At 37.2% G+C, this 24,291-nt stretch overlaps 1 protein-coding gene across 1 annotated transcript in view; it reads left to right on the forward strand.

Moving 5' to 3' along the window:
• Positions 1–24,291, forward strand: part of PRUNE2 (prune homolog 2 with BCH domain) — a 134,125-nt gene that overhangs the window by 73,020 nt on the left and 36,814 nt on the right. The window contains exons 7-9 of the mRNA XM_030467344.1: positions 8,759–8,917; positions 9,947–16,460; positions 16,903–17,686. Of these exons, the coding sequence (XP_030323204.1) occupies positions 8,759–8,917; positions 9,947–16,460; positions 16,903–17,686 (7,457 nt within the window). The remainder of the gene's footprint in view (positions 1–8,758; positions 8,918–9,946; positions 16,461–16,902; positions 17,687–24,291) is intronic.

The following is a 24,291-nucleotide window of genomic DNA, read 5'->3' on the forward strand; positions in this document are numbered from 1 at the left end:
GCTGTGGTTGGCAGGTGTTAGAAGTGCCTCCCAGGGACAAAGATTGAAGATGGGCTTGTTCTCACAAATCCTTCAGGCGAGGTTGTTTAGCTTTCTATCCTGTCATCTGCAGAGGAGCCTTGTATGGTGCCCCACTAATGAAATCTAATAGGCAAAGGTCATATATCTTTATGAAGAAAAATGCAAAGCTGGTGAGTGATAAATGTGCTCCATGGGGTTCAATGGACGATGCTTAGAGATAAAATCCATGCTTAAACAGTGTTTCAATCGGCTTGGAGTATCTCTGTTTTTTGTGCCTTAACTACTTTTTATAACAATTCTCATTACTAGTGACAGGATTAGATAAATACAAAAATAGTTGAATATGCATGCAAAGTTGTCTATGTAATTAAATAAATAGGTAGGGACTTAAAGTTGGTAAATATTTTTCAGTATTCACAGCATAATGAAGAAGATGGCTCTCAAAAAAGTACATGGCAATATTGTATTCAAATCTGAGCTCTCTGCTGACAAGCAATAGAGGCATACTAGCTAATGTCAAGATGTAAAGATTTAAGTAGTTTCTAACATCAGTTGTAAATCAAAAATAGCTTTGTCAAATGTCAAAATGTTGAAAAATTTTTTTAAAAAGGAAAGGAACAAAATATGCTGATATAAAATTGCAGATAGAACTTCTCATGAGTGCAAGTCAGTGCCTTTAAGACACTGCTAATCTGAAGTTAGAAGGAATTAAGTAAATCAGATATTTTTGAATCACTGCTGTTTTTTGAGAAGTTACCAGTTCATTTGCTATATTTATACTGCTGAGCTAAGAGACAGTTCAATAAATCAACTCAGGCTTGATGGATTCTATAAACCATTGCAATGAGTGCGTGGAAGAGGAAAGAAATCTTAGTATTCCCTCTTTGACAAGGGTATGCAAAGAGCCTGAATGGATGAATAGTTGATTAATTTTGCCAGAAATTTTCTTGACAGCCAGAAATGTGTTTTTGTGATACCATGTTTGCATGGGAATTCTTTTCTAAGGTATGAATTATTACATATAACCTTACACCTGAGATTTAGCTGGCTAAAATAGACAGCTCCTCTTCAATGTACATATGACTGTGATGTTTCTTATGTTTTAATTCATCACTTTGGCAAGTCAGCCTTTTGCTTGTTGCCAGTCAGTCAACAATGAAATCAAATATTGTATGTGATTAAATGAACCTTGTAACCGGAGTGTTAGGTTGTGTCTTTTACCCTATATTTAATTGATTTACAAGCTATGGGAAAATCATGTGGAAGGCTCTTAGCCTAGGATAAGAAAGCAGAATAATATAAAAGTGAACAAAAACATGTATCATGCCCACATGGCCTATTGATTAACAAGACTCAAAAATAGTATTTCCTTTTCTTCTCTAAATTTCTGAGGTAAATAATGTATTAGATTGTATACACTATATTGAACTTCACTATGGAGATTTTTCCTTTTCATTTTGTATATATTTTGTTCAGGCTTTGTGCAGGTGATACTTGCTTATATATGTGGTGCATAAGCAGGTCCCTGGAATCCCTTACTTTTACACTTCGGATACCTCTGGTCTCAAAATAAGAGATTTGCAAGTTCACTCCAGAAAATATTTACATACTTATTGGCCTGGAGGGAGTTAGTTTTAACACAGTGCTAGTGCCTTTCCCTGTAGTTCCCTACTTGCAACAAAAGTCATACTGTGAAGATTGCAAGTTTTCTAATTTTTCCCTTTAGTTATTTTACAGAGGCAGTTTTAAAGACACACTTGAAAAAGGACATGACATTTAAGCCTCTTAGCTTGAAAATCACATTTATATGTTTTGATTAATTTTGAATTTAAGTTTTACACTACTTATCATTCAGTGTCCAAGTGCTGAAAATGGCAGCTTTATCTGTCCTGGTTTTCTTACTACAGAAATCACGCATTAATAAAACACCATTGTCTCATTAGACTAATTACAAGCACTTTGAATATCTTCCCTTTAAGATGGAAATAAATAAACTCTTTCACCTCTCCTTCACTAGACTAGATGATATACATCCCTCCTTTGGTTCCTGTGCCACCATGAAACATTTTTCCCTTGAATTTTTTGAGGTTTCGGTTCCCTAACATGATTGTGTCATTCCAGTGCACACCACAACAGTATCCACACCATTACCTGTGTTTGTTTATGTCTTTGCATTACCTCAATATTTGTCTCACGCAGTAGCAGCAGCAACTTAACAGGACTTCATCTCCAGCCCTTCTGAGCTATTGTATTATTTGAGTGTACGTGTGGAGACCCCACCAATATCAGAGAGCATTTTCCAGCTGTTGTATTTCAGGCAGTTAGCTGTACACCTCTTAATCAGGGTAGGCTGCCTTGCTATGGGTAAGAATTTGTGTTCCTTCAGATAGGTGATAGTGGTGGCTACTGAAAGCCATCCAAGGTGTTCCAGGTGGAGGAAGAATATCCTAAGCCAAATGGACCATAACGATACCCTTACCTTGCGTGGTCATCATAGTGTCTCATAAAATACATGGCGATGCTGTATTCCACCTTCTGAACTCAAAGCTGTCTCAGCTGGCTCTGAAAATGTGCAATATGGATCTGATGTTTGCCTTTTTACCTGAGCAACTTTTTTTTTTCTTTGAAAACTTTACTAATGAGTTGAAACTTTCCAGTGTTTCCTGGAAATCGTGTGCTGCTAAATACATAAAAAACCATGGAAATCATCATAAGTTAAACACTGACTGAAGTGCACAAGCCTGAATTTGAATACCCAGAATTTGTGCTTCTATCAAGTGCAAGTAAAACTTTTTTAGCTGTAATCTCAATTCCTAAATAGTTGACTCTCTCCTAAAATGTACCAGTGCTGTAGAAAAGGCAGTGTTTCTAGTGTGAAACTGTCTAAACACCTTTGTGATGAACGAAGCAAAATTTCTTTTGTTATTCATTAATCCTTTCTTTGCCTTTTTTTTTGGTTTGTTTTGGTTTTTTTTTTTAGTTATTCTGCATTTATTGAAAATAATAGACTATAAAAACACAGCTGTCACCTCTAGTAAGGGTATCAAGATAACTACTGAACAAGCATTCACCACTTTATTCAAGATGCAGTGTTTCACAGTGCTATAGAATTTCCTAAGTCAGTTGCCTTCCAAGTTAAGCTCAGGATGTCTAAAGTTGTGTCTAAGCTGTGGCTGGGGTCTTCCTGGAGCAGGGCAGCACAGGCTCTGTTCAGGACTTAACACCTGCTTCTTTTTGGAAACTCTAGATAACAACACAAAGAAAGCAGAATAGCTGCTGGTTTTGTTCTTTTCAGAAGGCTGTTAAATATCAGTGCAGCAGAGTTGCTATTTGGTAGATTGAAATGCTTAACTGAAAAAGTAAATCTTTCCACGCAGAAGAGGTGGTGAATTTCATTTAGTGTTTTCACCAGTGATGCTGATAGAAAAGAGAGGTCAAATTGTGAAATATTTGTCCATGTTTTTTGAGTCTTATAAACACTGTAGTTTCTATACTGGTTTTTTCCCATTTTTATGGCCTTACCTGAAAACATTTATTAAAAAAAACATGGTTTTGCTGCTTACTTGCCTTTTTTTCTTTTTTAATTAAAGGAGGGGGCTTCTAGTAATTAGCTGGATTTACAACAAATGGCACACAGACTGTTAGCTCTGCATGTGTGCTATAACATTGGTGTTTACCCTATTATATTGCAATTTAAGTATGTCATAAAGTTTTATCAGTGATCACATATAAATAAACTGGAATACAGCAGTACTGACCATGAAATATTTAGAGAGTACAGTGGGAAGCAGTATGCATCAACTTAAGTATCGTGATAATTGCTTTGGTTGTGCAAATTTGAATAGGATACAGTGAAAATTTTCTCATTTATATTTTGTGATGGCTGGGTATTTTTAGCAAATGAGTTGTCAGCAGAAAGGCTTCATTAGACCCATCAGGGTATCTGCCCATGAATAACGAATCCCAAACTGTACTGACAGTTTCCTTGAGCCAAAATGATGGAGCACCTCTGACAAAAGCCATATTGTGCTCTCCATGTGAGAAGTGTGAAGAACAAAAGAGACAGTTTGTTCTTAATTTGGTCAGGTTAATATTGACACAGCTAGCTTGGAAGAATCAGAAGTGTGTGTAATGTACACTTACACTGATCTCTTGGGTAATTGGCTGTTGGCTTCATGTATAAGAAAGTGTTACTAGAGATGGAGAGGTTACAAATTATCTTCAAATATTCCTTGGAGGTTTTTTCTTCTTTTCCAAATTTGTATTCAAGTTAACTACTCAATTTAAAAAAAGAGATCCCTATAAGAAAATTGAGTTTCAGAAAAAGAAGTTTCATAACAATATGCAGCCTACATAAAACATCATTTATCCACAGGAGTACATCATAACTGAACAGGTCACATTTAAATCCTTTAGAAGTCTGTGGATTTATTAAAATTTTCATTGTGTTTACCTGGATGATAAAAATCAATTGCTATTTCAGAACGTTCACCATATTTTACATTGCAGAATTTTATAAACTATTTACGTGCACTAGAAAAAAAATGCACTATTTCATTACAAATGCTAAGACATTAATTTCTCCAGTATACGTGTTGCAAAGTATATTTACTACAAGATTAGTTTTATTTCAAGTATATTATATTCCAAGTATACTTGCAGTCAATTTCTTTTTGTTATAGGTTAATTAGAGGGCATTACAACAACTAAGAATGTTTACATATGTTGTTTATCTGCTGCACACTATCCAAATAGTAATTAGTATTTAAGCCAGTAAATGCTAATAATGTAAAGAAAAACAGTACAAAGAATGGAAAAAAATGAATAGCTGACTGACCTTTGTCATGGTTTGGCTGTGTCAGTGCGTTTCCTACTATATGAATTTTTCACCAGCATATTTTACACTACTTGTAATCAATTAGGGACTTAGGATCTTAACTGTTGAAATGATTAGTATTTTTTCAACTCTGAAGGAAATAATTTATTTTCTGTCAGCACTTAAAATTGTGGAAGAGTCCATATGCCTACCATGTCTTTCAATGTATAGTCTTTGGTAATTTACAAGAGTTTCTTGTTTGCAACTGTTTTTATTTATTTGAATGTTGGAATGCTTGTGAAGGGAGTACCTGAAATGTTTTGTTGGCACTAGTTTAAAATAATACACTTTTTTTAAGTTTGGGGGGAAGGGTGGAATTAATCTATGTTTTAGGGGAAAATTACTAAATGAAAAATATGATTAGCAAAATCAAAATTACCATTGCTTATTTTAAAAATAGTAATTTTATGTTTTGATTGATAGACCAGTCAACTAGAAAAAATGATGAGGTAGAGTAATGATGCATTTTCCAGCAAATTTACTTCTTGACCTTTTCTTTTAATGAGGTCTGTCTTGTGTTTTCATTCTGGATGCACTTAGTGAAGTAAAAATTCAAGAGAAACATTAGATTTTTTTATTATTAATACAAGTGTTTAGGGGAAAATTGAGTAACTTATATTGTCAGGGATAATTTGAATACTAATTGTTGTTTACTAATAGTAATGTGAGATGCTGTATCTTATTCCTCATGCCAAAGAAAGAGTAGGGTCTTGGGTTTCATGCCTTTGCTGAACAATGTCTTTTTTTTTTTTTTTTTTTTTTTTTTTGGAAAGTTTTCTTATTGAAAGGCTATGGACTAAAATAATAAATGGGTTGTGATCAGCATTGTTTTGCTTGACTGGGACTGCTTTCTGACATGCCTTAATGACTTCCTCAGTATTATATGTGATTGTGTGTCACTGTAAAACATACCTTACACTTTAAATCATCAAATCATATGCATTTGGCTTTAAATATGTTTTGTGTCAGTGTGGTATACAGTGCTGGCACACCTAAACCTATTGCCATGCAGTTCCAAGCAGTCTCTCATCACTTGTTGCTGCATTTTCAGATAAAGTAAAGGATGCACAAGGTGTAATTGCTTGTGGATGCTGCCTACAAGCTTCTCTAATACAGTTAGCTGGACAAGTTTATTTTGCAGCACATATGTGTAACACAACACAGGCCAAAGGCCAAGCTGGATGTAATACATGGAGAAAAAAACGATGTCGTAAATAACCAATCTCCTTTTGCATCTTGTAACTAAAGGAGAGGGATGGGTAGTTTGCTCAGGATTAATCTTTGTCCTTCCCTCAGTCATCAACATGCTCAGAACTTGATAGAAAAAATACATAGCCAGAACAATAGAATATTTGCAAGGAGGAGATTGAGAGATCCTCAGGTAGCTGGATCAGGTAATTACATAGGTAGTACAGATCCCATATTGTTCAAATTAATGTGGCCAATGTGATGCTCTCTGGTCTAATTGTTGCACCGTGGATACATACTTTGAAAGTTGCCTGCTTAAAACCACAGGTTACTGAATCACCTGCAGTTCTATCAGTTTCTCAGTGTTGCTCTGTATAAGTTAGCAAAAAACAGGGCACAAGTTAAATTCAGATTTCAGCACCTTCAGGGGCTTTACAATGGCCATTTATTTCTTCAGTTCCTGCTCTTACTGGTGAAACTGACCTTTCATTGCATGGCATTTGGTGCCACTCCTTTGCTGTGGTGGCTGTTCCCACCACCAAGTATCTGCTAGCAAGTGAACATTGCATCTTGTTCTGTTCCATTCACAGTCTTGCTTTATGGTGCCCTAATGGTCCTTGGCCTTGAACTCTATAAATATTCTCTGCATACACATTGCCCTGCATGCACATATTAGTTCTCCACTTGGCCATGGTTGTGACAGGGGAATTTTTCCTTGGAAAGAGTGAGGTATGTAGTCAGGTTAAGAGACGTCTCTGTCAAAACCCTGCACAAAGTGGGATTTTTGGCACTCCTCAACACTTTTCAAGTGCCAAGTGTGGTCAGAGATGATGGCTGATGTTTCAGAGAATGTCACTTTCTTGAGACTTCCAGTTCAGTCACATGATTTTAATTCTAAAAAAATTCTAATTCCTTGCATTTTCAGCTGGCAGAAGCTATACAGCATCATAGGACTTGCAAGCTGGATGTTTTTTAGAATGAATATTTATTTACCTTACGTTAAATGAGCCATAAAACACTGTGCAGACTAGATCCTTGATTGGTCCATGCCTTCCCTGTTATCCCTTGTCTGTGAGCGAGTAGCTGAGATAAGGTATTATCAGGGATGGTTTTGAATCTGGTTTGTTCAAGTTTTTTATTCAAATAGATTTTCAGTAAAACCTAACTGCAGTTAGGAATGGGATAACTGGTGTAACTTTTTCAAGCTTAAGCACAGTTTGATGCTTTTTCTAATATGCCAAATACTTAAGTCTTAAGAAAAATGTTACTGTTTTGGACCTCAAACTTCATTCACCGTAAGTTCTCACTATAAACGCCTACTCAGATTTCATATCTCAATATTCTCAATATTCAGCAGTAAACTGACAGGTGACTTTTTGCATTAGTCTGCATGAATTTCATGTAAAATTCATTTTTAGGTGTTATGTGAATATCAAAGTGGAACTTCAACTCTAATCTTGGAAAAGAATGTACTTCCAAAGCATTTGATAAAAAGATTTTTTGTGTTTCAGTTTAATTTACAGGGAGGGATTGCATTTCATGGGCACATTTGAGTTGATTGAGTTGAGTATTTGTATACATGTAACCAAAACAGTCATTTATCAGGTAGGATGCAGGGGAACAACATGCCAATCTGCATATACAGTTGTGTTGTGTTCATGATGAACTGCTGTTTATTCAGGGCTACTGTAGCTTGGCAGCATCATAAAAACTATTAGCAAGAAGCTGACAAATATTATCTTAATACAAATAGAAGAAACATAAACGATAAAATTTTTAAGGCTTTGTTCACTGGCAGTCACCAGATCTGAGGACTTGCTATATTGAGACATGTAAGTTATGTGCATATTGTCACTGAGTGAGAAAGAGGGATTTATGGTTTATGTTGCAAAATCTAGAGACTTCAGCCTTGGACTAGCCCAAATGTAAATGAGACTAGGAATAATAAATGCAGTGTTTACCTCCTCTGTGTATTTGGTAAGGCATGTGTGTGAAAAGAAGCATTCTTATTGACACAAAGATCTTTTAAAACTAATTTGCTTTACTTTGTCCTTATTTTGTGAGGTTATTGTTTTCAAGACTTGCACAGAATTCAAAGAGCGGAAATAAGGGAATCTAAAGGAATAATTAATGGTAAAATTGTATGCAATCATGTAGCATCATACATGTAAAGGGCTGCAAAATTAATTTAGCACATATAATTTCCTTCTGAGTGCCTGATTTCTCACTTTAGGATAATTGTTTTAACATTTGATTTTAAATGAAATATTGATATGAAAAATTTCCTAAATTTTTTTGTCAGGAAAAAAAAAACCCTCAAAAAATAGCAGTAGCCCAGTAACTTTAAGCAACTTTGCAAAGGCAAGTTGCTGGAACAAGTAAGAATTTTGTTTCAGCAGCAATTTCAAGAAGGCAAAGCCTACGTTTAGTATATTAGAGTTCTTCAGAAATAAAATTCCATTACTGTGGTGTGAGACAGGTTCTTGGTTTGTTGTTTTTTTTTTAGCACATAGCTGTTTTGACAAACGGAATGGAATTCTGTTGCAAGTTACAGACATTGATACTTATTAACATTTCTGGCTCATTAACTTATTCATGTTTCCACTACATATTTGGATGAAAAGAGCAAAGATAACATGCTGACGTTTCTTTTAATTTATTATTATATTTCAGGACTGCATGTTACACAGGAGTCTCGTTGGTGATCTGAAAACATTCACAGATAAATATGGGTTTGATGTACTTGTCATTTTGGCCAACTGTTTGTTAGATGAGAAGCAAACAAAACGACAGATAGCAGTATACTCGGAAAACTTAGAGCTAGGCAATCAGGTAAGTACTTGGAAGAAGACTCTAATAATGTCTTTTCTGAAAAAAAAAAAAATTAAAACTGTTTTTAAAGTACCATATACCTAAGTGCTGAATAATTCAGTGGGGTCAAGAAGTAGCATGAGTTTTGACTGGTGACTGAGTAGCTATTGAAATGACTGCATTACTTGTATGATGCAAAATGAAAGACTGTGATACTTATGATTGTTTCAGACCAGTCCAAAAGAAAAAGTACATCGTTACAAGAAATGCAGAGACAAGATTTTTTCAGTTAAGTTTTTGGTTTTGTATAGCCATTTACACAAATGACTCTTTGGCAGTGAGTGAGAAGCAAACGCAAATGGTAATGACCATAACTAATCTGACTGATCTGTATGTGTATTATTGTAACAGTATGTAAGCTCTCAAATGAAGCCAAGGGCTGGCCTTTTTTTTTTTTTTTTTTTAAACAACATTTGTCCCCAAATGGGAGAAATTTTCTCAACCTCTTTTTCAGTCTTAAAAACTTCTGATTTTAGGTATAGGTGGATAAATTACTCTCTTGCCTTCAAGGTCAATATATTTGAAATATATTCAGTGTATGTAATATATATTCAATATCTTTGTCTTATGAATCTAATTGTCCCATTCTAGAAATACTTTTTTATATACCCTTACGCATTTTACTCAGATTTCTTAGGGAAACAAATAAACTTGTATTTGTATTTTCTTTTGCTAATAAAAAAAATAACTTAAATGTGAAGTGTTATAATGTCATGTAAATATTCAGACTAATTATATAATGCATATTTTGCATTGATCTTATCGTTCAATACAGTATCTATTTAGGGTTCATAATAAGGCTTTTACAGCAAAATGGCAAAGATCCAGAGGTTGGACTCGATGATCTCTCAAGGTCCCTTCTAACCCCTAACATTCTGTGAAATAGATTAATAGAAAAAATAGGTATGGATGTGTTACACAGTCAAGTCATCAATATGTGCCCTGATGCCCATCATTGCAGTGTCTTCTGAAACATCTGTTTTTCAACAGATCTGCTGTGAACTAGAAGAATGTCAGAATCCTTGTTTGGAGCTGGATCCTCTAGAATGTGGATGTGACCAAATTCTCATTTATCATCAAGAAAATTCTTTGGTGACCTGTGATCAAATTCTTCTTCTAGTTAAGGAAGTTATAAATAGAAGACAACCAGAAATGGTATCCAACAGCAGAACTTCCTCTACTGAAGCTGTTGCTGGGAGTGCTCCACTTTCACAGGGATCTTCTGGTATTATGGAGTTATATGGTTCTGATGTAGAACCACAGTCCAATTCTGCTAATTTTATAGAAAATCCTCAAGATCTAAATGGATCCATCCAAGCCCATGTTGATGTTAATGTAGACCTTGTGAGTCCAGACAGTGGATTGGCTACCATTAGAAGCAGCCGGTCTTCCAAGGAGAGTTCTGTTTTCCTTAGTGATGATAGCCCTGTTACAGAAGGTGCTGCTTCCCATCACAGTCTTCTGCCTGGTTTTGATTCCTGTAGCCCTATTCCTGAAGGAGCAATAGCTGAAGAACAAAACCCTCAGGCTAGAGACAATAGTGATAACTTTGATCTTTTCAATTTTGATCTGGCACCTGCAGTTACAGCTCCATCTGAGTCATCTTCTCATTCTGTGGATTGCTCCCCAGCAGATGACTATTTCCTTAATAGTGACTCATCAGAAGGACAGCATCTCACTGTACAGAAAGAACTTGATGAAGCAAACCTGATGGAAAGTGATGCAGCAAATTATTCATCTGACTTACTTATGACAACATCTGATGGAGACAATGTAGCTGAATTTGATGAGAACCTAGGAGAAAGGTGTGAGAAAACTTCAAGTTTAATTGATGTAGTGGCAGATGAGTCTTCTTCACCCGAAATGTTAAAATCTGCTGACTCAAGAATTCCACCAACTCCTATGAACAGTCTCGTAGAAACTTCACCATTAGATAATGGGCAGTCTTTATTTTTCCCACAAGATGTCATTAAAAAAATTAATGAAATAGATGGCACAAATTATTCTCAGTCTCGCGTGAGATGTGGAAGCTGGTGGGATGGCTTTGACCTAGAGTCCAGAAATGCTGATACATGGAGTTCGAGTGAGCAGGAGTCTGTATTTCAGAGCCCTGTCTTATGGAAAGATTGTAAGGAAAGTCCCTTGCTACGAGAACATGTTGAGAGAAGAGCCTCAGATTCTGTATTTCTCCAAAAACAGCCAAAGCAAATGGAATTCATGAGAGCAGGCCTGTGGGACGTTAAGTTTAATCAAGATGATTGGAACCATGAGAATCAAGAGAAAAACATTGAACATTCACATTTGCAACCTGCCTTGTTAGATGAGACGAAGAAAGAACCAGAGAGCTTTACTGACCCATGGAAGATCACTCAGAAAACATCTGTGATGCCAGATGCATGGGGTACTGGAGAAGAGAAAGGTAGTCAGGTAGCTGGAGAATCTTACAAAGTCTGGGCGAAGTTTGATGCAGGAGATACTGCTGGATCGTCAGAAAATGTATGGAACGTGCCTGTACTGGATAGAGGAAAAAACCCAGTGAATATTCCTGGAGAATGGGCTTTAACAAAAACTAATTTATTGGATTCCTCAGAAATCATAATGGACAATGACACTAAAAATCCACCTATTCAAGTATCTCCAGAAGCCTGGGATAAAGAAAGATATTATTCAGTAGAAGAATATGGAAAATCTGAAAATATAAATTCTATTTTCAAAAATATGCAAAATAATTCCAGCCTGGAAACAGAAGAACAAAGTGTATTTGGTGACCCTAAACATAGACCAAAACAATTTGAAACTATAGAGACCTGGGATATGTATGATAAAAACACTAGGAAAGAAGCAACAGGAGTAGTGGTGCCATGGGAGGACACCTTCTTGTATAAACCCTCCAACCTTAGTTCACCAAATACAGGTGAAGATTTAGTTGTTTCTCCACCAGACACCAATTATTCAACATCCGATTCATATGTATCACCTACATATGTGGAAGATGAAAGAGAAAATGAGAACAAAAATTTTGATGAAGAAGCAGTTACTGATAAATTGATAAGCCCAAATTTGGATGAACCAAAAGTACTTGAGAAACCAAATGAGGAACCTATATCTACTAGCAACATGCCTTTTACAAGTGTTGGAAACACAGACATCTGGAACACTCCTCTAAATAATGTTACCCAGTTAAAGGAAAGATATTCTGAAATTACTGATTTTTCTGCCACTGCTAAACCTTTCCTTAATTCAGAACAAGCAGCTAATAAAGGCTTTTCAACTGAGATACAGACTAGTGAAAATATTTTTTCTACATCTGAAAACAGAAGAGTAACACCAGTATACAATCAAACAGTGAATGACTTATCACCACCACAGAACAAATTAAATACTATACAAGCTGCAGCCAAAAATGTAGAAACAGTGAGCAGTGTTACTGCAGAAGACACAGACATATCTATGCCAACTTCAGACACTGGGAATGGTGTGGATATGAAAATATGTGACTTAGGGAGTGAGATGCCTAATAGGAGTGCTTTACAAAACACTGCTAATGTTGGTGAAAAGCTGAACAATCAGGAGGATTCAGTACAGCATCTGAATTCATGGACAATACAGAGTGATCAGAGTTGTGAAGAAGGCTGGCACAGTGCCATTGCCATCTCTCAGGAAGGAAAAGAGGAATATAAGAGAACAGATGAGACAAGTGGACAGCAAATGATTAGAGACATTTATGATAAACCAGTTCAAGAGGACAGTGAATCTTCATGTAATGCAGATTCAGAAGAAAATAGATCAGCAACTCAAGTTCCCAGCTCTCCAGAAAAAATGAGGAATAGTGCTAGTTTGGAAGCACTAATCACAACGAATGAGTCATTTTCCAATGGAAGTAATCCAGTTTGTCAGGAGGAGAGGGAAGACTTATCACAGAATAATGTGGAATCTTCTTCAAGTGCTTCTGAGGAAGGCAGAAATTACAAAACTGTTAAAAACTCCAGACCAAAAAATTACAATTATAGTGAAACATCAGAGCTGCTTTCTGAGAAAGCTGAAGAGGAGACTACAGTGACAAAGGATACATCAAGTCCTGAGATGGGAAGTATCTCTGAAAGTTCTTATAAGGATAATGGTGATCCTGAAGATAATTATTCTAAACTGTTGAGAAGCCCAGGCACCTGGAATGACTCTGGAAAGAGTGTTGGTTTCCTAGCCACATCAATTCCTTTGATGAATGAACCACAAGAAGTGCTGGGAGAAGTGAAAGAGGACGTACATGAAATGTTGCCTAAGTATCCAGGCATTTGTGATTCTGAATCTTTTAAAAATAGCTCAGAACTGAACAGAACTCATGAAAAGTCTTTCCCAGATGAGTTTATGGAGAGTCCTTCTGGATATGTCAGTGTTCCTGACATGACAGATATGTCTGTAGTGGGAAGTTCGTTTTCACATGAAATCAGTTCTGGGAAAAATGAAAATTTTGAAAATTTAGAACTTGCTAATAATATTTCTGAAGAAATATGTGTAGTGCCTCATGACAGTTTTCCCCAAACTACTTGGAATTTACAGCCATATGAAGATTTGCACTCTCCTGGAACAAGTCCTGAAGCAAGTGAAGTCCTTGAAATGGCAAACACCACAAGTAGCATTTCAAAGAGTATACAGATCAAAAGTTATTTGGAAGGAGATAATGTGTGGAGTGATTCAATAAATGATTATGTACACTCAAGTGGAACAAGTCCTGATTTAAGTGATGCATCTGTGAATGTCTGGGGAGACCTCCCAGTTGCCAGTCATCACAAAAGATCTATGGGTGTGTGGGATATTAAAAATAATAAAAATCTTGAAGATGCTTGTAAAAAGAATGAATTGGACAATGAATCTGAAGGCGTTGAAACAAGTGCTGAACAGAACAAAGTTCCTAGAAGCTTAGATTTTTGGAATGCCCATGTAGATGATGATGATGATACTGTATCTTCTTTATCAAGTCCTGACATAAATGAAGATTCAGAGAATTCAGAGGCATGCCCAGAAGTGATTAATGAAGATTCCACATATGAAAACAAACAGCACAAGGCATCTGAAATTGGAGGGAATTTTCCTCAGTCCAATACAACAAGTCATGAAGCAAAAGGAGATAATTTAAACACAGAAGCTAAGGTGAGAGAGGAGTTCCAGGTTGTCATCCCTAATGAAAATTCTGAAACAAGTAAATCTAGGAAAGTACTGCAGGAAGACTTGACTATAGTGAAGTATAATGAGACTTCTGAATATTTAGGTAATTTGGAAACACTTCAGAAAAAAGCTCAGGTGAGTATTTTCAGTGAAAAACCAGGTAGCAGAGAAGACTCATGTTTTAATCAAATGAAAGAAGATGCTACACCAACTTTTGCTGTTGGTGATGAAGAAAAGTATTCTTCAAAATCTGTAGATATGTGGAATATGTCATTGGAAGCTGATTTAAAAACTGGTCATAAATCCACAGTGGGAACACTGGGTTTTCCAGATGACAATTCAGACTGGCAGAATTCACAACCTGATGAGGAAAAGCAATTAGAAGTTCAGTATTCTGTTTCAAGTCACTCTGAAACAAACCAGTTAACAAATGCTAAGGAGGACTCTTGGGGATCACCTTCACAAGATAAAGAACTACAAGAAACACTTTTCACCAGTGTAAATGATGATGGAAATCAGCCTGCAGGTGGAGAACATGAAAGACTAGTACATCCTATGAATATTCCTGATAGTCAGATAATTCAAGATGTGGTAGACTTCAAACAACTTGATTCTTTCATACTGGATAAAGATGAAAGGGACTTGAAAGAGCAGTTCTTTTCTACAAATGATGAAAATCATCCAACTCTTCAGAATCCTTTTTCAGATGAGGAACAAGGTATACCAAATACATCAGCTCAAGAAATCACTGTACTGGATCCACCAAAAGATAATGAGGGAAATGCAAATCTCATCCCTCAAGAACAACAGCAGGACACCTATGAAAGCTTAGAAGTGCAAAACTCCCTGCCAGGGGCTTTCACTGTAGGAAACTTGCTCCCTGAAATGGCAGAGAAGTCAAGTCCAGGGTGGAGTCTGTTAGCTCCCCAAACTGCACTTATCCCAGATATCTTACAGGATAAAGCACGAGAAAATAATCACCTGTTTTCAGTGGAACCTGACCTGTGGACTAATGCTGAGCAGATTGTCACTTTAAAATCAGATGGTGAAAATCCTGATATATTAAGTCACTGTGACCAAGACAATAATTCAGAGGCATCAAGCAGTCCTGATGTGTGCCAGGAATATGAAGCTAAACATGCCTTGATTCCTTCTTCTCAGATTGGGGTGGAGCCTGAAGGCAGTCAGCTGATTCAGACATGTTCAAATATGAGTAAAGAGGCAGATTTTGATCCAAAATGTCAGTCAGTAATGCAGAAGATGGAGATACAGTCTGAAAGCAGTAGTCCCCAGGATTATGGACAAGAAAAGACTGACGAATTGTATCAGTTAATCTCTTCTAATAATCAGGAGCCCCCTGAATTTCTGGTTTTGGAAGAACATGGTCTAGAAAATAAACTTGTTACTGATGTAGTTGAGGCAGCTGGAATTACCAATGAAGTTTTAGAAGTGATGTCCTTAGAACTGAAAGATACCTTCCAGGAAAGTCCTGCAAGCCATCAAGGAGCACCAACTGATACGGCTCAAATGCATTTGGCTCCCACAGATATCACTCTACCTGACACGTCAAAACAAAGCTTAAAAGAACGTAGTGCTTTGGCTGAAGCTGAAAAATATTCTGATATTGACCATACAGCAATAACTGGTGATGAGCTAGACATGTCTGAAGAATGTGTGGATGAATCTGAGACACACAGATTCATAGGGATAGAACATAACGTCAGGAATGTATTAGTGACTAATGTCCCAGGGAGCCCATGTAGTGGAATGAACATACTGGGGATAGTAGGCAGTGAAGCAGCAGAAGGCGAATCAAAGGATGAACCCATATTCTTCCCTGAATCCTTTCTTCCTAGTGGTAATGAAGGCCATGAATGTGATTCAACTTATCAGATGGTTGATGACACAGCAAAAGAATCCACAGATATAATAGAAAATGCTGTTGCTGTGCTTAAGGAAAAGCCCAGTGACCAATCACCAGTTCTGTGTGTCCCATCCTCCTATGTATCTTTTGATGCTGAGCTGTCTGGCAGCGGGGAGTGTGCACAGGATGAACACTTGTCACAGCAGCCATTCTGTGACACTGTTTCTTTGGAGAAACCATTACCACTCTCAGCTCCTTTGGAAGTTGCAGAAGACATCTTCATGGCCAAAGACCGCAGCAGTAAAGATCAGGTGCCTGAGACCTCCACAGCGTGCCTTCAAGAAAATCACACATCAGTACCTTCACTTTCCGAGGCTGAAGTAACTGTGAGAACTTCCAAAGTTCTGACGGGAAAATCTGAAGCAGAAACAACCGATCTCGACTCACCACCAGGTGGAGATAAAAGATCACCCGATGGTAAGCAAACCTGCCTTCCAGGGCAAGTTCATAGGACAAAGAAAGAAGGAAATGTCTGTAGCATTAGTGATAAGGTTGAGGGTTTCAGTCAGATATGAAGTTTGTGTGTTCCCCTGATGTACAGAACTCTACTTTGGGAAGGCCTCTAGCATCACCTCTCTAGACAGATTTAAAGCTTTTAAATATTGAAATAGAAACATTATTTCTCTGTTTTGTACAGGGCCTAGCATGTGGACAGTGAGTGATTTGTTCCTTAGGAATGATTGCACTGTTAATGTATAATCCTTAACAGTAATGATGATGTTATAAAACTCCAGTACACATTAACAGAATAAAGCAAACTGAGCAGAGGGTTATGTCACTGTGCTAATTTAAAGAAATAATGGAGACTGAAATAGTAATTCAAAAACTAAAAGGCGTTTCTTTTTGCCTGTTTTTTTAGACACTGGCACTGACTCCATGCTTGGTAGGCAGAATAAGCTGAGTATTTCCTCTGACTGCTCTGAACTGAGAAGTACAGACGGTAAGAAGGATGTGAGGATGCAAGTGCACCAAGATCCAGCTTCACTGGATATGGATTACATCCTTGTTACCGAGGAAGAAAAGTCACCTTCAACAAAAGATACTGTGGAAGAAACAGAATCTCCTGGAGGCTTTTCACAGGGTTCCTTGGATACCTTTCAGCCAATCTCCATTACAAATGAAATGGAAGATTACTCTGTTTCTGGGACTGAATGGGACTCTGTTCACTTAGAAGAGAAAAGTTCTTCTCTTGTGCCTCAAAAACTGGATGATGAAAAGCAAGCACAGGAAAGCTGTGGGCCAGATGAGGGCTGGATTATACTGGGCCAAAATGAAGCCAGTGACGAATCACCTGAAGAAGCTTCTGCCAAGTCAGAGGTGCCAAAATCAGGTTCAAGAAATTCTGGAGAAGAACCTGCAGCTGTGGTAGCACAGGCATTGATTCTTGACACTCAGATAGAAATTCAGGTAGAAACTCCCCTTCAGAAACCTTTTGAACGTGAGGACTTTTCTTCAGAAAGTGCACCTGCTGAGGACAAGAATTTGGGCACTGCAGAAACCAATGTGTTGAAAACAGTTGGTGGTGATGATTCATGGGAAGTAAATTCTCAACAGAGACTCAGAAATAACATAGAAACAGAACAGGAAATCAAGGAGGAAATGGTGCTTCTCAACACTGAAAGAGAACTGAGTCAAAAATCAGGGTAAGGAAAAACTGACTTGTTTCCTCCCAAGAGCTTTCTGCTCAATTGTTAACGATGTTATTGAAGTGTATGACATTATGAGTAGATAGCAGGACTTCCAAGTTTGAAGTACTAATTGTAATTCATTTACATGATTTAAGGATCGCTTTCTCCCTTTCTGAAAACAGTCTTGGGTTTTGGTTACTTGATATGAGCCAAATTATGATTGTTCTGCAATGTAGGAAACTTGTAAGGCTGTCCTCTTGCAGGAGTAAGTCCCTCTTCCTTCTATGAACTCCCATAAACTTCATAACCTATCTTTAAAGCTGAAACAGATGTGGCCAGGAAACACATGCCAAAGCCAGGTACTGATGGTGTTGCCAGTGAGACACACTGCCCATAGTGAGATTATGGAGGGATCATGGTGAAGTGCTGTCTCTACTTACTGCAGAACTGCTGGGGGGAAGAGAAGAGGGAGTTGAGACCCAGAGTCAGAAAAAGGTGCTGCTTATAGAAGAAAGAAAAGTATGATGTAAAATTATGGTCTTGGTGGTTATTTCCAAGTTGTAGTCAGGTCAGAGCAGCATTTCTCTCTGTTCAGACTGTACTGGACGTTGAGGGAGTTTATATGCAGCTGCCTTTGGGTGGAGGTGCAGCTTCTTTGCTGGCTGCATTAGTACTGCCTGCTGTCTCTCTACTATTTCACCAGATGGAGAGAGAGATGACCCTTTTCTTGACTTCATTTACTGTAGCATTTTGGATAGGGTGCTTATTCTTGTTGACTGCTCTTTGATAACCCAGAGGTTGTAACTGCTGCAGAGGACTTCTAGGGTAGCCCCACAGATGCAAATGTAGCAGTCTGACCTTGTTTCTCCTGGGCATATGCAGCTGACATGCTGCAGGTTTACAAAAAGGAACCTGGAATTCTGGTTATCCAGTTAAATTCTTACAAGTAGTAAAAGAATCTTCCCAGCACAAGTAAAACTAGGGGGTGAAACTGCTTTGTACTTTTTACACCTTTCAAGCAGTGGTTATCCAAAAGAATATATGTGGTGTGAACTGTGCAAACATACTGTCTGTGTGAACCGTACTTTTTTTCCCAAGCACTAGTCAGTTCAGTCCAGAACGCACACAACATTCACAGCCTCTATTATGAATTTTTAATTGGCTTCTATTTTACTTTAAACTGTATTTTTTTAAAAATTGTTGCTAACAATTTTGCAGTTTTAGTAGTAGGCTTTTTCTCCCTTTGGAGGTGGCATGCATGAGCATGACGATATAACCCTGATAACAGCATGTACAAATCACCTGTGACAGGAGAGCACAGCCTTTTGCTGCCCTTCCTCCCCACTTCAAACAGACCACATTTTATTAAGTTTTCAAGAATGAATGGTTCAATAGCTGTGATTTAGCTTCCTCGTGATGTTAAAATATCTTCCCTCTAAACATTGTCACACATTTTTCAAAGCATGTGTTGTTACCACGGGGTCAGACACTGTAATAGCTGAGCTGTTTTTAATATATATGTGTTGGTTTCACTCTAAATTCAAACCCCAGCCACAGAAACTCTGGAATATAATTATGTTACTTGCAGGCTTAAACTTAAGCATTGTATAGAACTTAGGTTTTCTTGACAGATAAGATTTTCAGTAGTATAAGCAGTACATAATTTGCCCTCACACATTGCCCCTGGCTGAAATTGCTTTGATCTAACAAGGCAGACTGCACTCAGAAGAATATGAGATGAGAGAAGCTCTGTTTTGGTAGTGCAATGGCAGCTTTTATTGATGCAAGTTAGCATTTACTACCCTCAAGAAAGTAAAATTTCAGGAAGGGTTAGAAGAATATGTGAACTCCTCAGTTCTGTACTTGTCTGAAGTAAACCACATGCTGAGTACTTGACCTTGAAATTACCAAAAGTAGAGCCAGTTCACATATATTTGTTCCTTGAGTCCTACAAATTTCTAACTACCATTTCAGAAAGAAAAGTAGAAGTTTTGGAACTTCCTGCAAAAGAGAAATTTGGAAGAAGTAAAACAAGCAAAATCCCGAAGCAGCTGTTTCAAATCCACATTAGTGTGTGGAAGGGTGTCTTAGGATTTGCAGATCTAGGAAAACTAAATGTCTTTGACTTTGAGGTGGTTTGATCTTTAGAACTAGTCCACACCCTGTAAGCCATCTTGCTCCGAAGTCTTTGCAGGGTTTTACTGGGAGTTCTTCAAACCCAACTAATATCAGTGAAGAAACTGGGGGTTTTTTGGCAGAAAAGTAATTCTGAGTGAGAATTCTAGGTCAAAAATTACCCGGCACCTCTGCTCACAATAAATGGTGAATTGGGCATGAAAAAGAAAGTGTTGTTTGAAGGTGCTGGCTAGTTGCAGGCTTGCAAATCTGACATGAAAAAAGCAGCTGTCAACTCCTCTGTCTCCCATAAAGCATTTTAAATTAAAAACAGCCAGATGCTGACCCTACTTAAGTCCCACTGATTAATTACATGAAGGCAGAATCCTGGGATTTGATTTTCCATGCATACATGCCCACAATGTTCTAGGAGAGTAAAAGAGAAGGGGTATAGGTGTCTGATTTGAAATATTTTTTTTATAAATCAGCACAATGGACTTGATAACTGTGAAGCAGTAAGAGTCTTAGATACCTCAAGGAGAGAATATGATTTTTGAACTTAAACTAGCACTCTGAAAATCATTCCTGTGGCTGTGGATTTTATAGCAGTTTTTAACATCTTATTGCTATGAATCATTACACCCACTTTGAAAAGAACTATGCTATTTTTTCAGAATTTCTGTAGGTCTCTAAAGTAAAAGTTTGGATCTTGTACACAGCAGTAGTTTGTTCAAATGTAGTACTTTTGTTGTACTTAGTATATTTTTAATATTAGCTTACTATATGCCTATATATTCTTATATATTCTTATAATATTAGCTTAGTATATTCTCTGAGACTGATTCCCACAGTAAAGTCCTAAATTGGACCATCTTAATACAAGAGTGTTTACAGTGAAAACTTAAATTCACAATGGAATATGGTATATCCTGCATGGTATGATAGTTCTTTGTATACAGTAACCTTATTTATATTCATAGCTATAGATGTGTATATATATATATATATATACATAGTCACTATATGCTTCCACAATAGTTTCCATGCTAGGAATTTTTCTTACCTGACTCAGAAGTTTTTTATTAGCAGTCTCTGTCTCTCTGTCCTCAACATCAGTGATACTGATACCCAGAGAAGTAAAGAAACATAAGGAAGCATCTTCATTGACATATTTTTATGAAAGCATAGAAATAGTAGCATCTACTTTGTTTTTGTGTTTTGTTGTTGACTTTTCTGTTGACAAGGTTTGAAATCTTATGGAAGTTCTTTCCAACATTAATGCTATTAAAATGTTACCCTTGTGTAAGGATTTCATATCTAGTAGAGATTGCTTTTGTGGTGCTGTTTGGCCAGTAGTTTGCCCTGTGCTTGGCAGCTGCTGTTCAATAAACCAGTGATAAACTTATGTCATTGGCCAGTTAGATGGGGACTTAAGACTTCTTGGGGCACAGCAGAGACACATGCAGATGTCCCTATGCGTGTGCACAGTATGGAAGCCTTGATTTCTTTGAAACCAAAGAAAACATACACAAAAACACAGTAGAAAGGACAAAATGCATACTTAAATAATTATTTCTAGATTAGATGTCAGTTTCATTAAGCCTCTTAAATAAACAGCTGAATAAACAGCAACTGATGTGGCAGAAATGTGTAATTAGAAGTGCTTTCTAATTCATTTCACTGACAGGTTTAAAAATTCACATGCCTTCTTAGAGCATGGTTCAGTGTGCAGCTTTTAAACCTGAAATTAAACCTGTTGTTCTTGGATGACGAAGTTTAAAACAATGTGATACAGCAGAACAATGTGATAAAACAATGTGATACAGCCTATGGGAAGTTAGCACAGATACACTGGTGGTATCACTTAAGAGAAGAAATTTTTATCTTGTTATTGTTGCAATACAGTTTCTGGCTGGCCTGATGGTTCACTAAAGATTTGCATCTTTGAAATAGGCTCTGGTACAGCTGAACCAGTCTAGCTAACTAATACACATCTCTCAGAAGAGTCCTTCTGTCTGAATTCTGGTACTTCTTGAAAGGTCAAAATTATGACTCAAGAAAATTGCTTGGATTATTCACTAAATGAAGTGTTTGCCTTGACTTAATAGTCTATTTCTTATCTAACTCTTAAGTAAGCATGCTTGGAATTAGAAAATTGGGCACTCTTAATCTGAAGGTGTGTCTGGATAGCTATACACTGAATGTGAATTATGTTCTTTGCTCATTTTATTTTGTCAACTATTATTGCTTTAGGCAATTAAGTTTCTATTCTGAACTGTAATGCCTATTTCTGTTTAAGTGTCCTTTGAAGGGGCTCCTCCACCCACGTGGTTCTGTATTGCAGTCTTTGCTTCCCATAAGAAAGCCTTTCCTGTGGCCTGCTGGCTGTTGTTTCATATACCTCTTGCCAGGATAGAGAATTAAGGTTCCTTATTTTTACCTTCATATATTTACGTATGGCACAAACACAGTATTTCAGAAGAATAAAGAAAGTCACTGTTTGTACTCAAACACATAATGGGGACATCCCAACCAGCAGACAATTAAATTTGTAGTCCAAAGGTCATGGAGGCATTTGCTTGGTAACTGCCTTCCAACCCCTTTCTGAATTTGCAATTATTCTTTGTTTAGACAAAACTGAAGTTCATGATTGCATGCAGTGCTGAAGTAGGTTCCCCTAGTAGTGGAATGAGGGTTAGTAAAGGATTCAGTCTGTATTATTTTCTGCTCTTATCCAGAAAATGTCTGTCACTTTGTCTGAGAAAACAGACTGGTTTTTAGAAGAGGGAATTAAGGCTTTGAAACCGAGAGTGTAAAAAAAAAAAAATTATTACGTTTGTAGGTCACTGTGCCCTTCATCCCAATATCAAGCATAGCAACACTCCAGGCTGTTGGGGTAGGTTTTAAGAAAGGATGTGATTGGTGGTAAAGCTCTTCACTCCTGTCCTATTTTTCTTCTGCCACCAAAAGCAGCAGCTGGAAGAGAAGAAAATTATGAAAATGTCTGGCAGCATTAAAACACTGAATAGAAAATAAAAACTTTTTCAGTTATAAACCAATACCAGAGGTCCTTTTGGCGTCATAAAAAAGTACAAAATCTCTTGATAGCACATTATTAATGTCAATTTTTCCAGAAAGAAAATAGATTTTTGTATGGCTTTCTATATGTGAACAGCTACATTTAAAAAGAATTAATGGAGTACTGTACAAATGTTGGGTAGAATGGATAGGATACTTCACTGTTTCTGCTGTGGCTGGAGATGTTCTGGCTGTAAAATTTATGAAGACTGGAGATAATTTTCTTCCTGACAGAAGCTGTCCTGTCTTACAGAGCTGTCTGAAGCTCAATGATAACGCAGTGGTCAGAAGGCAGAGAGAGAACTCTGAAGTTGCCTATGGCAGCTTTTACCCCCTGGCACACTGCTCAGGGAGTATGAGTGGCTGTGTATACCACATCATCCATGTTCTTTTCCTGCCTTTGCAGTAGGGAAAGATTATCCATTTCCTTCATAGGAAAGTTAGAAAGAATTGAGGAAAATAGTATGAAATTATGTATTTACTCCTGGAATCAGAGGAAGTGGGAGCAGTAAGGCTAAGAACACTTATGTCTGGAAGGTTTGGGAGAGAACCTGAAAAAATGGTGGCAACAGTGAGTGGAAGGCAATTTCATTTGAACAAGTGTGAAGATTTATGTACCTAATAGAAGGAGGCCTCCACAAAGGAAGTTTAATTTATCTTTCTGATACCATGTTCTCAAAGAAGCAGGAATCCGGCTTTTCTGTTCACTTGTCTAGTTCCTTTTTGGAAAAAATTGTTCCTCCACTGCTTCTGTTCAAAATACTACTCTTTGGCTATTGCTGTACTGCTGGCTATTAAATATGCCCAGTACTGTAAGGAATCCAGTCAATTTTTAATAGAAAAGCCTGTTTTCATCATATTGTGATTTACAGTGAATAAAGATAATTAAATATAATGAAAGAAAAATCTGACTATTTCAAGATTAATAAAGGTTCTAAGACTACTCTGATATCTATGTGTTTTAGCAAAATACACCTCAGATATATCAAAGGCTTAATGATTCAAGTGCGATATCAATGTCCAGCACTGAACTCAATCACTGACAGAATTGAACCAGGGGAAAAAAATTCATTGACTCTATTGGATCAAGGGTTTCTCCCAGCATTTTCTCAAGATATCTGTACTGTGACCCCAAAGCTAGTGTTAGGCAATGAATTAGGGAGCCTTCATGTATTTACTTCTTTAATGGGCAAAATGGGTTGCCATATGTAGGAAGCCTAAAGGATTGAAAATCTGTTGCAAGTTTAGGAGGCCACATTCTGCAAAGTAACCTTTACTTCCCTTCGGATGCCTCTGTTTCCTTTTTTTGCTTGCATACCCATGGGGCTGTCATCTTTTATTCCTGTCAAGATTGTTTATTAATTGGCCACATTTGCTGGAAAGCAGTTCCAGGAACTCTGGTGACTAGGCATGCTGTTTCAGTTCTG

Source organism: Calypte anna, chromosome Z, assembly GCF_003957555.1.
Source record: "Calypte anna isolate BGI_N300 chromosome Z, bCalAnn1_v1.p, whole genome shotgun sequence".
Lineage (NCBI taxonomy): Eukaryota > Metazoa > Chordata > Aves > Apodiformes > Trochilidae > Calypte > Calypte anna.